Source organism: Piliocolobus tephrosceles, chromosome 13 (assembly GCF_002776525.5).
Source record: "Piliocolobus tephrosceles isolate RC106 chromosome 13, ASM277652v3, whole genome shotgun sequence".
Lineage (NCBI taxonomy): Eukaryota > Metazoa > Chordata > Mammalia > Primates > Cercopithecidae > Piliocolobus > Piliocolobus tephrosceles.
In genome coordinates, this window is record NC_045446.1 from 60,551,530 (window position 1) to 60,567,776 (window position 16,247).

At 38.5% G+C, this 16,247-nt stretch overlaps 1 protein-coding gene and 1 long non-coding RNA gene across 2 annotated transcripts in view; both read right to left on the reverse strand.

Moving 5' to 3' along the window:
- LOC111540935 overlaps nucleotides 1-16,247 on the reverse strand; it is a 112,742-nt gene that overhangs the window by 5,373 nt on the left and 91,122 nt on the right. Inside the window, exon 4 of the long non-coding RNA XR_002731120.2 lies at nucleotides 10,781-10,904. This is a non-coding gene — a long non-coding RNA (uncharacterized LOC111540935). The remainder of the gene's footprint in view (nucleotides 1-10,780; nucleotides 10,905-16,247) is intronic.
- On the reverse strand, nucleotides 3,478-4,533 carry LOC111540929 (olfactory receptor 51I2). The gene has a single exon (XM_023209611.1). The coding sequence runs from the start codon at nucleotides 4,456-4,458 to the stop codon at nucleotides 3,526-3,528; it is 933 nt and encodes a 310-aa protein (XP_023065379.1). The 5' UTR covers nucleotides 4,459-4,533; the 3' UTR covers nucleotides 3,478-3,525.

Below are 16,247 nucleotides of genomic sequence, written 5' to 3' on the forward strand. Positions count from 1 at the left end.
GGGAAGGGAATCCCTTTTCCTAGCCAGGGGAAGTGAGACACACAACACCTGGAAAATCAGGTAACTCTCACCCCAATACTGCGCTTTAAGCAAAGGGGCACACCAGGAGATTATACCCACCCCTGGCCGGGAGGGTCCCACGGCCACGGAGCCTCCCTCATTGCTAGCACAGCAGTCTGCGATCTAACCGCAAGGCAGCAGCAAGGCTGGGGGAGGGGCGCCCGCCATTGCTGAGGCTTAAGTAGGTAAACAAAGCCACTGGGAAGCTCCAACTGGGTGGAGCTCACAGCAGCTCAAGGAAACCTGCCAAGGAAACCTCTGGGGACAGGGCACAGCTAAACAACAACAACAAAAAAAGCAGCAGAAACCTGCCCAGATGCAAATGACTCTGTCTGACAGCTTTGAAGAGAGCAGTGGATCTCCCAACACAGAGGTTGAGATCTGAGAAGGGGCAGGCTGCCTGCTCAAGTGGGTCCCTGACCCCTGAGTAGCCTAACTGGGAGACATCCCCCACTAGGGGCAGTCTGACACCCCACACCTCACAGGGTGGAGTACGCCCCTGAGAGGAAGCTTCCAAAGTAAGAATCAGACAGGTACACTCACAATAATTTGTTGTATAGTTCCAAATGGCTGGAGGAGTGGAATTAGAATGTCCCCAGCATAGAGGGGGTGAATGTTTAGAGTGATGGATGTCTCCATTGCCCTAGTTCAATCATTACATATTTGATGCATGTATCAAAATACCAAATGTACCCCCAACATTTGTACAACAATTATGTATCAATAAAAAAACTCATGGACAAGTTTGAATATTGATTATAGATGGAAACAGTAGTGTTTTGCATATATTAGCTTAATTAAAATATGTTAAAAAAAAAAAAAAGCAACCAGACTCGTGAGAACTCACTCATTATCATGAGAACAGCATCAAGAGAATGGTTCTAAACTATGCGTGAGAAATCTGTCCCCGTGATCCAGTCACCTCCCACCAAGTTCCACCTTCGATAATGGAGATTATATTTCAACATGAGATTTGGGCACGAAATATATGCTCACTACCTGGGTGATGAAATAATTTGTCCCCCAAACCCCAGTGACATGCAATTTACGCATGTAAGAAACCTGCACATGTACCACCTGAAATTAAAATAAAAGTTGAGAAAAGAAAAAGTAACCAAAGAATTCAAAAACAGTTTGATTTTTACCTTTATTTTAGGCCAGAAGTATTTTTGCTATTTCAATAAGGGAAAATGTTGAGTTCAAAAAAGATCATGTTAAATAAAAAGAAGTTAAAGAGTTTTTAACCCAAAGTCAAAATAAAAACAAAAACAAAAACAAAAACAGGGCTTAGCTTAAGCCTTTTTAGGATTAGAGCTGCAGGAGTGGTCCTGCATTTTTCCTATGGTACCTGCCTCATGAGGGAAGGAAAAATATAAATATGCCTTTTCCATTAGAACCAAAAATCAGTAGCTCTTTTAATTAATGCTGAAGAAAGGAAGGGGAAAATAAAGTGCAAAGGAGTCACAGGCTTTTTGGGAGGCTCATATTTTCTTGTTCCTTGTCCTTTCTATGTTACACCATTGGGTTTCTAAGTAAGTCCTATGGTCAAAAGAATGTATCCTTTGCTGCTTCTGAGGTAGGAATCAGTGAGAGTTTTCTTTCATTTGGGAGCTTCCCTAAGCCTTGCCTTTATATTTATGTATTCATTGTATATATTAGAAACTAAAATATCAAAGCATTAAAATTATTATTTCATGTTGAAATAGGAGCTTCTTATGTGAATCAGAAAAGTTATTATTTAAATTGACTGAAGACCATGCTTTAATCTAAACCACTAAGTACCCTAATAATTTTCCATTGGAAATCATGCTAAGTTGCACTATCCAAACATTGTTCTAAAAGCAATCTATTTAGTGGACCAGGACACATATATTATTAGTCTCTTATTGTACCTGTAGACATTTTTGAAAAATCTGAATCCCGAGTACTTACATTATCTCCTTTTTAAAATAGCTCCTTCTTTCTGACTCTGTCTCTTCTTGATATTTCCTCAATACAGCTTTGTACAAAGAGAAAAAAACTCTAGATAACAATATGCTTTGCTACCACGTGGTTTCTGGATGAGTTTCCCTGGTGAGTTAAGTTAGACTACATAGTATCTATATCTATATCTATATCTATATCTGTATCTATATCTATATCTATATATCTATATCTATATCTATCTCTCTTTCTCTTTCTCTCTTCCTCTTTCCCTCTCTCTCTCCCCTCTCTCTTTTTTCTCTTTTGATCTACAAGTAAATCTAAATTTAGTATGAGAGCGCCAAAATTGGCACCAAGGAATTTCTTACTATATCCTACCTCTGGTATCAAGGGAAGAGTATGAGAAGGTCTGAAAGAATTATTTTCGGGTATCTAAACAATAAGTGCTCTAGTCTGTCTATCCTAGGCTTTGTTTTGTTTTGTTTTGTTTTTGTTTTTGTTTTTTTTGGCAACTGGAAATCCTAGAAGGATTTAATTTCTAACATCTCTTAACATGTAATTTTTAAAAAATTATTATTATACTTTAAGTTCTAGGGTACATGTGCATAATGTGCAGGTTTGTTACATATGTATACTTGTGCCATGTTGGTGTTGGAAGACAGTTAAAATCTCAAGAAGGAAAGAGAAAGAGAAGTTGTGCCCCTAGCATAATTTGCCCTATCCCCCAAAATTCTATGAATCAGATATCTCAGGTATTGAATATCACTTTTTGTTGGTGAGGGTTGAGTGCTGGGCAGATAAAAGAAGTAAAGAGAAATCTGGAGATTTTCCTAAATGTCAATATCTATCAGTTTACCTGGATCACATTTGTTCATACATTTTGTAGTGAGTTCTAATAGTTAATCTGATGTCACTTTGTGAAGTTAAAGCAATGTGTGAGTGTTTGAGAATAACAGTGGTGGGGAAAGCAAAGGCAGCAATGGTAATGTTAAATAATGCCAATTTGACTATCAGGCCATATTTGTAGTGGTTGGGTGCTGCACTAACAATAGAGAGAGATTAGTATTGAATGTCAACTGGACCACCTATTATCTATGTTAGTCTGAAGAATTAATTATCTGTGTCTTAGAGGATTTGTATGAATATTAAGTGAATTAATACACACAAATTATAATAGAACTTGACACATTTTAGGACTAAGTTTGTTAATTGTTATATTAGTAATATTCATTATTATAGAAAATAATTCCTAGCTTAAATTAATCTTCCTCTGTAAAACTTGTCTAATTACTCAATTGCCCCCAATATTTATCTTTCTAAGAATGCTGTTGGTATTTAGTGAATGTACTATTCATTTGGAACTCCTTGTTTTGTGTTATAATTTTTGCATCACCATTTCCTGGCCTACTTTCCCCACAGCACATAATCTATCTTATACTTTGATGATGATGATGATGATGATGATGATGATGATGATGATGATGCTACTGATGAGAACCTATGGCCAAAATAAACAACAGATTCTAAAGCCAAGTGTGAAAGTCATATTTTGATGTGGCGAAACATGCGGACAATGGCTTGGCGGATTTCCTTTGTCTTGGCACTATAAATGAGAGGGTTGAGCACAGGAGGAACAAATAGGTACACATTTGACATGAGGACATGTATGTAGCGTGGGACATGCTTCCCAAAGCGGTGCACTGTGGAGACCCCAGTCATTGGCACATAGAACGCAAGTACAGCCAGGATATGTGACACACATGTGTTGAGAGCTTTGAGACGTTCCTCATGGGAAGCAGTGGCCATGACAGAATGCAGAATGAGCACATAGGAGAGGAAGATAAAAAACAGGTCCATGCCAAAGGTGGATACAAGAACAAAGAGTCCATAGATGCTGTTGATAGTGATATCAGCACAGGCAAGCCTCATCACGTCTGGGTGCAGGCAGTAGGAGTGAGAAAGAACATTGGATCTGCAGATAGGCAGCCTCTTAATAAGAAAGGGAAGAGGGAAGAGGGTGATGAAGCTTCGAGCAGCTGCACCTAAACCCATTGCAGCAGTGACTTCAGTGGTGAGCACAGTGGCATAGTGCAAGGGGTCACAAATGGCCACATAGCGGTCAAAACTCATGGCCAGAAGAATACCTGATTCCATCATGGAGAGGAAGTGAATAAGAAACATCTGAATTAGACAGGCATCAAAAGCGATGTTGCGGGCATTGAGGCAGAAGGTTCGGAGTACAGTGGGCAGTGTGGCCATGGATATGGCCACATCACTGAAGGACAACATGGATAGGAAGTAGTACATGGGCTCATGGAGGCTGGGTTGCACTCGCACAGCCTGCAGGATCACTGTATTTCCCCCAAGGGCCACAGCGTACATCACACAGAGGGGCCCCGCCAGCCAGGAGCTCTCCAGACCAGGGATACCAGTCAGGAGGAAGAATGCAGGGTGAGTGACATTGAACGACCCCATAGCAGAACAAACTTAGGGTACTTTTCAGGGTCAGATCTTCTGACTTGGAGAATTCTAACAGTTGCACTTGCTGGAGGATAAGAAATCAGGAAATAAGAGACAAAGCGATGATGTCGACATAAATGAAAACTGATGCATTCATGAAATCACTGCTTTTGAGATGATGCAGGCAAACTTTTCTTCATATTTTATGATGATCAGGCTGCAGGCTGAGCTAATATTTCCCTCTGTCTTTTGAAGAAGGGAGACATTGACAAATACTTCAATAATAGAAATTAGTTAAAAGGAAAATGTTTAAACTACATTTCTACAACTTTCATGTATTTCGGAGGCATCATTCAATAGAAATACGCTAACTACAATTCACACCACCAGCGAAGAAAGCACGAGTTTGTGTTATCAATAGCACTTGGAAATATTTAAATATTTTCTTAAAAACTTTGCTTAATTCACATGTGTCCCTAATTAATGAGAGAAATTCCCAGAGCAGGTTTGCATCGTGTCATGTGCTTGGATGGAGAGGGAAAAGGACAGTAGGGTGTGGAGGTCATTGACAGCCTCTGGGCATCAGCTTTTTATTGGCAGAGCTACTGCAAAAAAGCAACACCAGAAACAACATGTATTTGTGCAAAGGCACAAGGCTGTATCTGTTTCTGGAAAAATTATGCATTTGTCCCTAAATATTCTATAGGTACACTAGCGTTCTGTGTGTGAGAGCATTGTTCCAAATACAAATTTACATGCCCTCACATGGTTAGATGTACTCTCAAAATACCCGTTAGTCACAAGGACACATTAATGTACCTTCACAACAGGTAGTAAGAAAGTTCATTCATACTCTAACAAGATGCTCATTCACATACTCTCTCCATATCTCATAAAGTCACTCTTGTTATGCAAATATATTCACACAATCCCTCTTGATCTTTACACCATTTAACATGCACATCTTGTCCTCATACTCTCAGTCTGCATTGACATATATGCAGCATTTATACATACATACACACTCATAGACACGTAGATTTGTATACTCACACGATCCTTCTATCTACATGCCTGGGGACTGCCCACTGATATCAGTCCACTAATCCACACAGGCACTTTTTAAACCCTTAATGTCTTGTATTTATTCACCATTTTTCTTATGCTTGCACTCATATATTATTTCCTACAGCCATTTCTCTGTCACAGTGATTGTATTGTTTATTCTGTTTTTGACACACTTGTGTGTGTCAAAGCTTCAGTATTTCCAATGGCCTTATATTTACTAAACATAATATAGTAATAATGTTTAAGAAGGCTGAGAATTCACCGTGCAGTCTCAGAGGGAAAATGGAAGTGATTTCCTAAGATTCTCATTTTATGGTAAGCCATTTAACAATCTGGTCCTAACATCCACTCATGGTGGATGAGGATACAGTAAGGCTAGGCTTTTCACTAAGCAGACTTTTCAAGCTAATAGGGTGCATGAGGTATCTAAAAGTAACAGAGGTTGTGGAATGGGGTGCAATGCCGCATTGTCACCCCAGGAAGCATTTTTAAAATTTCCCCAGCAATACATAACTCACAGGTACTATGGTTTCCAGCAAGGCAGTGGTGGCCCCTCCATGTTTATACTGAGTTTGTCCCTTCTGGTCTTAGAACGCAGTCTGCACATGCCTGTGTCTCCTCAAGAACTCCGATTCCTTGGGATCCAGGACTGATGTCTGTCTCTTATTTCTCCCGTTTGACTACACTCTCATTCTTCACATAAAGTCTTGTAGAAAGACATCACAATACATAGAAGAGAACCAAGCCAATGTAAAAGTAACAGAAAGAGAAGGGAGAAGAAAACAGTCTGAAAGCAAGATTTGTTCAGGGCAAGGTCAAAGCCGTTCTGGGTCTGGGTACTTATGTTTTAGTATTTGTAGAAGAAAGACTGCCTGATTGTTCCAGAATTACATCAATTCCCATACCTTGGGGATTGCTAACTTTGCAGGTTGTCTGGACAGATAGGAATAAAGTAATACTGAGAAAGAAAATGAATACTTATTGAACACACATGATGTGCTAAGTACTCTGCAAAGAACTTTATATTTATTTTCTCATTTAATACTTAACAGATATGGACACTGAGACCCAGTGAGATGAACTTTCCTCACAGTTTGTGGAGACCAGGTGATAAAACCTCAATTTAAAGACTTTTAAGACTCTCCTCTCTCTCTCTCTTTTTCTTTTCTTTTTTTTTTCACTTTAATTTCTGGGATACATGTGCAGAGCATGCAGGTCATGTCCTTTGCAGGGACATGGATGAGGCTGGAAGCCATCATCCTCAGCAAATTAACACAGGAACAGAAAACCAGACACCGCAGGCTCTCACTCACAGGTGGGAGTTGAACAATGACTCTCTTCTCTCTTACCAAGGTCTTTGAAGCATCATTAAGGCATTGGAGAGGAAGTTTAAAAGGAAAATAGAGGAATGCATTTCTGAACAAAGATTTCACAGGTACCCTTAAATAAAGAAAGTGAGTGGCTAAGGGCAGATACATAGGAAAAAATTATACTAAAGTACTTGTCTCCAAGGCCGAACACGAATTCTCCTATTCCTGGAACCTAGAACCTTGACATTTCTGAAGTCATATAAGAATCAGGCAGTTTAGAAGAAAGGACCCTGAGGGTGTCAGGAGTCCTGACCCTGGCTCTGGAAGGTTCTGGCTATATGAGCGTAGAAAATTCCATTTCTTTTTCTAGACCTATGTATTGTATTTTATTTATTTATTTATTTATTTATTTATTTATTTATTTATTTGAGACTGAGTCTTGCTCCATCATCCAGGGTGGAGTGCAGTGGCACAATCTTGGCTCACTGCAACCTCTGCCTTCCAGGTTCAGGCGATTCTCGTGCCCCAGTCTCCTGAGTAGCTGGGATTACAGGCGCCTGCCACCACACCTGGCTAATTTTTGTATTTTTAGTAGAGATAGGGTTTCACCATATTGGCCAGACTGGTCTCAAACTCCTGACCTCAGGTGATCTGCCCACCTCAGTCTCCCAAAGTGCTGGGATTATAGGCATGAGTCACCGTGCCTGGTGTATGTCTTATTTTTAAGGACATTTTCTGGGACCCTTTATGGCTTTGATGTTCTTTTACTTTATTTTGCTTTTTAATCAAGCAAAGACTGCCTGTGAGAGTTTGCTATGACGCTGTTATGGGGGCAGAAAGAAGGTAGACAGAGACTAGAGGAATGTACAGAAAGACTGTCTAAAGACCATAGTTTTCAATCTATATCATGGATAATAAAGAATGAAAATTGTTAGCTGTTCGTTGTTCATCTAAAGTTTAGCTGATTTCTCCTTTTAATATCCTGGAGACTTTTACATATTTTGTTATCACTGAATTCATAAGGGAAGAGTAAAATTAAACCACATGTGCTTCAGCTGTTTGTCATGGGATAGGTTGTGACCACTTCCCTTCTAGATTCCTGAACTGTTCGTGTATCCTGAGGCGGGCTTCCCTCTCTGAATTTGCAGCAATGTTAATGAGCCACAGAAACTTTGCCCTTTGAAACTTGGAGTCACAGAGAAATTGACTATGGCAAGTAAGAACTCTAGAGAAGTACAATGAATTGCTTGGGGTTATAAAATCAGTACATGGCAGTGCCAGAACAAGAACCCCAAGTCCAGAGATCTTTCCTGCTCCTTTGCTCATTCTACTAAGATGCTTCTATCAGATACCCTCCACCAATCTCTTCCACTTCCCCTCACCATACCCCTTGCCCAGTCTAATGCTTTCATGGAGTAGGCTTCAGGAGAATCAGCTGGCTTATTCCTACAGGGTTTCAGAACTCACCAGAAGAGAGACTGATGAGCCACCCACAGAACAAGTTCTTCCCTCTCTCTGCTGAAGTGAATTCATGCCTGCCACTTTTATGTCTCATGATAGGCCCTGGGATAGAGGGCAGTGATGCTGACTTTGTGTCTGAAAATTCTTCAGGGAGGTTTTAATCTCCTGAGGTCCGTAATAACTACTGAGAATAAAGCATGTGCTCTTTTAGCTGAAAAAGAACTTAGCAATCTGTCAGACCAATTCTCTAGAACTTAGCAATCTGTCAGACCAATTCTCTACCCCATCAAAACATCTTTTAGTGATAGAGAGGCAATCACTATAAGAGAGGAGCTCATTACCTCCTAAGTGATTCTAGGTTTATGTGATATGATGACCAAGCCCATCAACTGAGGTGCAATCAGAAACTGACTAGTTTTTCTCTTCTTGTCTCTTTAAATATATTGAGTGGGGCTGGTTCTCCTTTTATATTCCTGTACGAAAACTCTGTTCTTTAAATTTTCTGGTCACATTCAAATAATAAAATACCTTCTGGTGAATAACTAGAATGTTTAGTCTGGAATAATAGTCAAATTTTCCAGCATTCAGAGCTGTATCCTTTCTTCTTCTTTCATTCTTCATGTGCTAACTCTGATTTCTGGCTTCTCCTGCCAGAAAGAGACAGATGGGGGAATGGAAAGTTCACAATTAATTGGTGCTGCAGTTAGTTGTTATCATGTTAACTGGGTCTCTTACATGTATAAAGCTGACTCTTTCTTACATTTACTTTCAAAGATTATTCTTAGAAGCTTCTCATTTTTCACTTGTTCTCCACTTGGTTTAAGCTAAAATATTCTCTGTGGTTGTTTGTAACTCCTTCCACAACCTCTTGTGGAACCTTGCAGTCTTTTGGATAGGACATAAGACAACATCATGCCAGCTCTCTCTAACTTGTACCCCATTCAAGAAATGATCAGGCTTTTACAAAAAATGCCCTATCTCACTGCAACAATAGTCTTTCCGTCAATGTTGCTATCAGAGCAGAAAGGTACGTTTATCAATGTTAGTTTATTCATTTAGATTAACATCTACTAGGCGTGGATCATATTAAGTGACTCTGTTGGCTTCACACGGGTCAGTCACAATCTAACCCAGGAACAAAAATTAGGATTCAGTTATGGTCTAGCCAGAATATAAGAAACACACCAGCTCTTTTAATTGAGAAAAATTAATGAATTGTTAAGCAAATATTGGTGAATGCACAAGACAAAAAGGGAATATGAAGGTATCATTATAGGCAGCAACTTCAGGACATAGCTTCTAAGCCTAGGACTGGAGGAAAAAAGGTAGGAATTTGGCATGATTAAATCTTACAAATTTGAAACAGGAGTGTTGCAAAGCTGAAACTCAGACTTTGAGGAGTGGTCACTGTTTAGGTGATGCTGGGGTCTCAAGAATTCAGAAGAGAGATTCCCTGTGACTAGGATTTACTCCTCTGAGATTGGGGTTGAAGGGACACTTATCTGGCTAATTCTTAGGTCTTTAATAGGGCATTGTAAGGCTGGTGTCGAAGTGTTGGAAAGCTTCAAAATATAACGAACTAAGGCCACTGGAATTGACCACTAGTACTTGAGTAAAGAAGTGCCACTGGGGAAAGAGCAAGAGAAAGGAAGTAGGGTACAAGTTCTTTCTTCCTGCTCCAGCTTCCTAATGCACTGTATTTGTAGATCTTGGGAGCTGGTTGGCAAAGGAGGAATGCAGTTTGCAGAGGCTCAATCCCAATATTCCAAAAAATGGTATAGAAGATATGGGATTGAGACTGAACGGTGATAACATAATAACAAGTACAATAAAACCAAATACGCTTAATCCTGGAAATTATTTATACAGATTTCAAAAGAACTGAGGAACTGACCAGCAGATAGTAACATAGTCTAGAGATCTGTAACAGCAGGAAGCTACTACCACCTATAGACTGGAAAGCCAAAGATGGGATTACCAGAACTACAGCCAAAGTGAGACCAACCAGTGGAAGCTGGAACCATAGAAGAGATGCATCTCACACTAGAGACTGCTTGAGGCAGGGGAGTGGAGTGAGGGATACCTTGCATCTGTCATTGCTTCCCAACCAGCTCTATCCATCATATTCTTCAAGTAATGGTTGGATAGGTGTGATACAAAGAGTCGCAGAAGAGTCAGGAGTGGACTTGAGGGTAAATGGGCTTAGCCTTAATACAGAACAGAAGTGCATTTTATTTGCCTCATTCTTATTGTATTATTATCATTATAAGATAAGATCTCCTAGGGGCTTTCATTTTCATGGTCAGCACCATGCAAAGCATCAACTTTTTGTAGTCCATGAAAGATGAAAGTAATTGACATTTTAGAGTTCTAGGGAATAGAGATTCTGTTGTACATAATGATCTTCTCCCTTAAAGCCAGATGACCAGATTTCTCTGGGAACTACTTCTGGCAGGTACACTATCAAATACTATATCCCTATATCTCTAAAACCTTACCCACTGAAGTAGAATCAATGCCTCTTTTCTTCATAACGCTGTTCAGTTCTGTCATGAAGGCAGTGACCACACTCTATTATAGTTGGCTCTGCATGTTTCTGTGGCATCCACTGGAGAGACAGACCTGCGGGGGAAGAAATAGATGTCCCTGGAATGGATTATAGGCATGGCAGGGGATGTTTATTTGTTGAACGTAAGTAATTAATCTTTGGCAAAATAGCTTCAACTGAAAAATTTGATTTTTTTCTTTAGTCATGTGAAAATATCAATTATGTCAAATACATAAAATTTATCCCATAACATGCTAAATACTGAGTTGATATGAAAGATGCTCAGGGTTAGTTTAAAGGACATTGAGATCACTTGTATTAGTTTGCGTTTTCACTGGTGTTTTGAACATGGTTTGTAGTTTTGGCATAATAGACTATGTCTCGCTTCATCCTTTTTTCATTAAAAATTTCCCAACATTTTATTATGAAAAATTTCAAACACAGAAAACTTGAAAGAATTTCACAGTAAATACCAGTATACTCATGACATAAATTCTACCATGAATATTTTATTATGCTTGATTTCTTATTTATGTTCTGATGTATCCATCTTTCTACTAATTTATCAATACAACTCACCTTTTGGATGCCTCTCAAAGTAAATTGTAACACCAGTACGCTTCTCCATAAATAGTTCAGCAGTTATAATATTATTTGTAGTTAATTATATTGTATAGTTCTTTGATTTCTTTCAAATATACCATGCACAAATCTTAAATGCACACTAGATAAGTTTTGATAAATGCATTGGCCTTGTTTTGAAATATGTTTATAACATATTTCTAGGTAAGATTGGAGATATATTTAGCCTGGTAGGTGGATTAGTTTTTAAATATTTATCTTCTTTGCAAGGGTAGGTGCTATGTCTTTATTGGTCTGTATACCATCAGTACTGATAATAATATCTAGACTAAAATGATTCTCAAAAATGTGTTTTTATCTGTTTGGTTGGCAGAAATAAACTGATTATAACTTTTAGGTTCCATATAGTGATGGAGTAAAAGGAGCGCTTGCATAAGAAATTTGTTATATGGATGCTAGCATGCATTTGTACAAAAATACATAACACACTTAAATTCCACGTGTGAGTCTGAATAAATGTGGAGATCTGAATTTGTTGAATATTTTATTGATTTGTTAATGAGAATGTGAATATGTATCTGAAATATATATTTTTAGCTATGTAAGCAGCGAAATGTATTTGAAGCATTTCTTCAAATATAAGTCTCTATTTCATAGTCTTTTTCTAAGTTTTGTCTATAATTTAAATTGGTATATATAATCAATGTAAGAATACATAGATTATAATGTGTATTTGATGTGTCAATACATACAATTAGTGACTAGAGCACTGGGCAACTGCCTGAGCATATTTGTGTTTATCTGTTTGTATGTGTGTAAATTTGAATGAGGCAATGTGAATGTTAGTAAATAAATAGTTAAATAGGTCTCAGGGGGTATCTGTGAAGGTCTTAGGAGAACTAAGGCTATTTATGTTTCTGTGCATACATGTATGCAGTGTGTTTACATTCCCTGATAAAAGAAGGATTAACACACTAATAGATATGGATGATTACATCAGGGATAATTGGGCCAAGAAAGAAATTCTCCTGGGAGCAATTTTCTTATGGCCCAACTCACTCTTCACTGTACTGCCCTCCCAGTTGTTTCCATGGTTCCTCCTCCTACCACACACAAGCAAGCCTTGGGGTTCTGGAGGGCTCATAAATTTATAAGTCTTAGGAGAATGAGCTGATGCCGTTGCCAGCTGGACCCACAGCATAGTATATCCAGCTACAAGGAAAGCATCTTCCATCCAGTGAGTGCTCCCTGCATCACACTGCCCACCTGACCTTTGTATCTAGATTTTATTCTAAATTTTAACACTGTTGCCAAAATTCCAGGCAGCCTTTAACCCTTATATCTCCCCTTCTAAATGTGAGCCAAATCTGACCCCTTACAAAATCCAGGATCACAGACCCTTGATATCAGGTTTCCATCTAAATCAAAACCATACTACCAAACCACATATCATTGAGTTAAGGCACTGCTGCATCATTTGTACATTTTTGTCTCAAGGATATTTTATACTTCTTATTTAAAAGCCTACAATTTGAATTTTTGTTTTTGATACCTGACTTTTGTGTGTACAGCTGGAGAAAAGTTACAGAACCAAATGAACTGAAGTCATTTAACAATGTAGTTGTCAATCTTAGCTGGATTTTCAGTATTGTGTATGTCAGTGTATATGTATGTATATGGGAAAATAATTGGTGGAGATATTATTGTGGTTTTGTTAATGCTGATGCATTTGTGACTGTGTGTGTGTGTGTGTGTGTGTAAACATTTATTCAGGAGGGCTTAAACATAAGGGAGTATTTGAAATATATTGCATAATACCAATGAGTCTTCCTAAGTTGTTGCATGATACTATTTTGTGTGAGTAAGGAAGTGTTTGATAGTTTGTGTGTATGTGAGTGTGTGAGATAGTGCCTATAAATACCTGGGTGTGTAAGTATAAGAGTGTAAAAACATATATTTTCTGGTACCTTTGAGTAACTGTGTGTGTGTGTGTGCTCATGATATTCTATGCATTGCTTGTGTCTCTCTACCTTCTTGACCTTCCTTCCAAGAGAGGTCACATTTAGGAAGTTTTGATGGACATTCCTGTGGACAAAGCAAAGAAAAAATGTTTTGAGGGTGGTGGTGGGGAATTTTCTCCATGGAGGAAACGTTTTCAAAGTTGCTTTGTAGACTGATGAAAATCTGGAAGATAGATAAAATATTACCTTCTAGACTACCTCAATTTGCATGTCAGTGGTTACAGACAGTAGGGTAAACCTATCTTGTGGATGAATTCTTAGAAAAGTCTTTTTATTTCTTCATGACTCAGAGAAAATCTTGCAGCAAAGATAATCAAAGAAAAAAAAGCAAATCTGAACAGGCTAGATCTAAAAGGACCTCTTAGAGACATGGACTTTAAATGTGGGTTTGGGGGAAGAGAGGTTTAGCAAGGAGAGTAACCCATGAGGAGAAAATACTACTCATTAAATGGATGCTTTGCCTTTTCATTGGAAGGAGAAAGAAACCAAAGGAATAGAGGAATCTCTTCTCACTACCTATATATATTTGGGATTGTGACTGATATCTGGATATTATTCGGCACCTTGTCACCATCTAATTTCACTCTGTTTATGAGGAGTGGTAGGAATAAAATGGGAACTCTAAAATGAGAAAGCTAATAAAAGAGACATTATGCTGAAATTCCAGAATGAAGGTTTAATCTTGAGATATCAAATACCATGAAAATATAGTAGAAGAGCTACTTTAAATAAAGGTTAAGATGAAGTCTCTTATGGTGTGACTTCTCAGTTTGCATCATTCTGACTATTGTTTATTTTGCCTGAAGTTAGGCTGAGGCTGCTTAAAAAAAAAAAAAAAAAAAAAGACAGAAAAGAGAATTCAGTAAAGAAGGTAGAGAAGGAGAAGCCAAGGAAGAAATACAATTGTGGACAAATAGTACCCTTGAATGGAGAAGGTGGTTCTAAAAAGGTGAGTTAAAAACAGTGTTAACTGTAGCAGGAAGATCAAGTGAAGTAGGAGAGAGAATGTTTTCATTAGATTCAGAGACAAAGGTCACTTGGTGACCATAGAGAAATTTGTTTCAACTCAGAGGAGGGGAGTGTGGAAGCCACAATATAATGAAATGAGCAGTGATAGAAGGTAACGTAAGTAAGATTGAATCCTGACATTGAAGATCTCAGAAACAAGCTGGAGAAGCAGGCAAATAACTACAAAATATTAAACAATACAAACTCCCATTTCCAGGTACCTGGAGAGACAATTTTTCAAGAAATTTGGTTAAGAATTGGGAAAGGGTCATAGAGTGGTGGGTAGAGAAGAATGTTATTGCATATTTATGATGGAACAGTCTTGCACACACTTATTGTCTGAAGGAAAAGAGGCAGAAAGGGAGAGAATGAATATGCACTGGATTAGTGAAAAAGGCTCTGAAGAAGGTGACAAGCAATGAAATCCTGAAGGTGGAGAGCTTGTCCTTGGAAAAGGAGAGAAATCTCTTTCTCAGAAAATAGAGATTAAGAATCAATAAAGGTGCGCATAAGTTTAAAATTTTAGTAATGGTTAAGTAATAATTCTCTCTTTTTTATTCCCATAAAATACTGTCTTCTTTGGTTTTATCCAGCTGCATACATGGTTTGATTGTAGAATTTATTAAAGGTTGGAGTTTACTATGTGAATGTGAAAGAGAGGTAAAGAGGAGATGAAAATATCAGTCTTGGTGTGGGTGAGTAGTTCAGGGGAAAATTGAGGAAGAAGAGTTCATAGACCAGAGGGAAATTAGGGGATCGTGGGGACTCAAGAGCAAGTGCATGGGCATGAGAAGGTTGGAAAGTAGAAGCCTATAGCAAGGATATGAAAACAGGAAATTTAGGATTTCAGAGATAGAGAAGTTTTTGACTATGTCAAGTTCATGGGCAGCCATTGGGATTGGGAGGCTGGGGTGAAATCTGAGTACAGGTTATTGAATCTGTAAATTTATAGTAGTAGATGTTCCATCTATGCTATCTACCAAAGACTTTCCAAAGCCTAAGATGTATTTCCTCTTCCTGGTCTACCAGGAACAATTGTTAATGTGTTCTCCTATTATGCTTTGCTATGTTGTGGGAACTCATTTGATCATCAAACCACAGAGTTTCTACTATGGCCTAGATAGTGAGCAGGGTCCTGGTGGTACAAAAACGATTAGAACCCAGTTGCTTCCTTAAAGAGATTAGTGCACTTGGAAGGCAGAAATTTATGCCCAGTATGAGGCATCATCTATTTCCTTCTTTGTCTGTGATTCTGTTACCTAACTTACAAGATCATGATTCATGATTACTCCTGAATTTTATCTCCTGGTTCCCAACTCATTATTTTTGAACCAACCAATCCTATAACAATAGTGAAAAGTAGAAGGTGTTCTTCTGCCACTGTTCCTCTGTTCCTTTGATATTTCAGTGCTCTACATGGGGAAGAGAACATTACATCTTCTATTTCCCTCCCTGAACCATCCCACCACTTGATGGAAAAGGGAGAGAGCCCTCCTGCTGTTCTTTCTCTCAATACACCCTCACTCTAAAACTGAGATGAACAGGAGGTAAAATGGATTATTTAAAGTAATACGTCACTTTAAAGTAAAATCCTTTACAGATAAGCAAATGCTTAGAGATTTTGTCACCACCAGGCCTGCCTTACAAGAGACCCTGAAGGAAGACCTGAACATGGAAAGGAACAATTGGTACCAGCCATTGCAAAAACATGCCAAAATGTAAAGACCATCGAGGCTAGGAGGAAACTGCATCAACTAACGAGCAAAATAACCAGTTAATATCATAATGGCAGGATCAAGTTCACAC

Excerpts from the sequence above, each read along its gene's own strand:
- LOC111540929 (XM_023209611.1), bottom strand. The coding sequence starts at position 4,458 with ATGGGGTCGTTCAATGTCACTCACCCTGCATTCTTCCTCCTGACTGGT.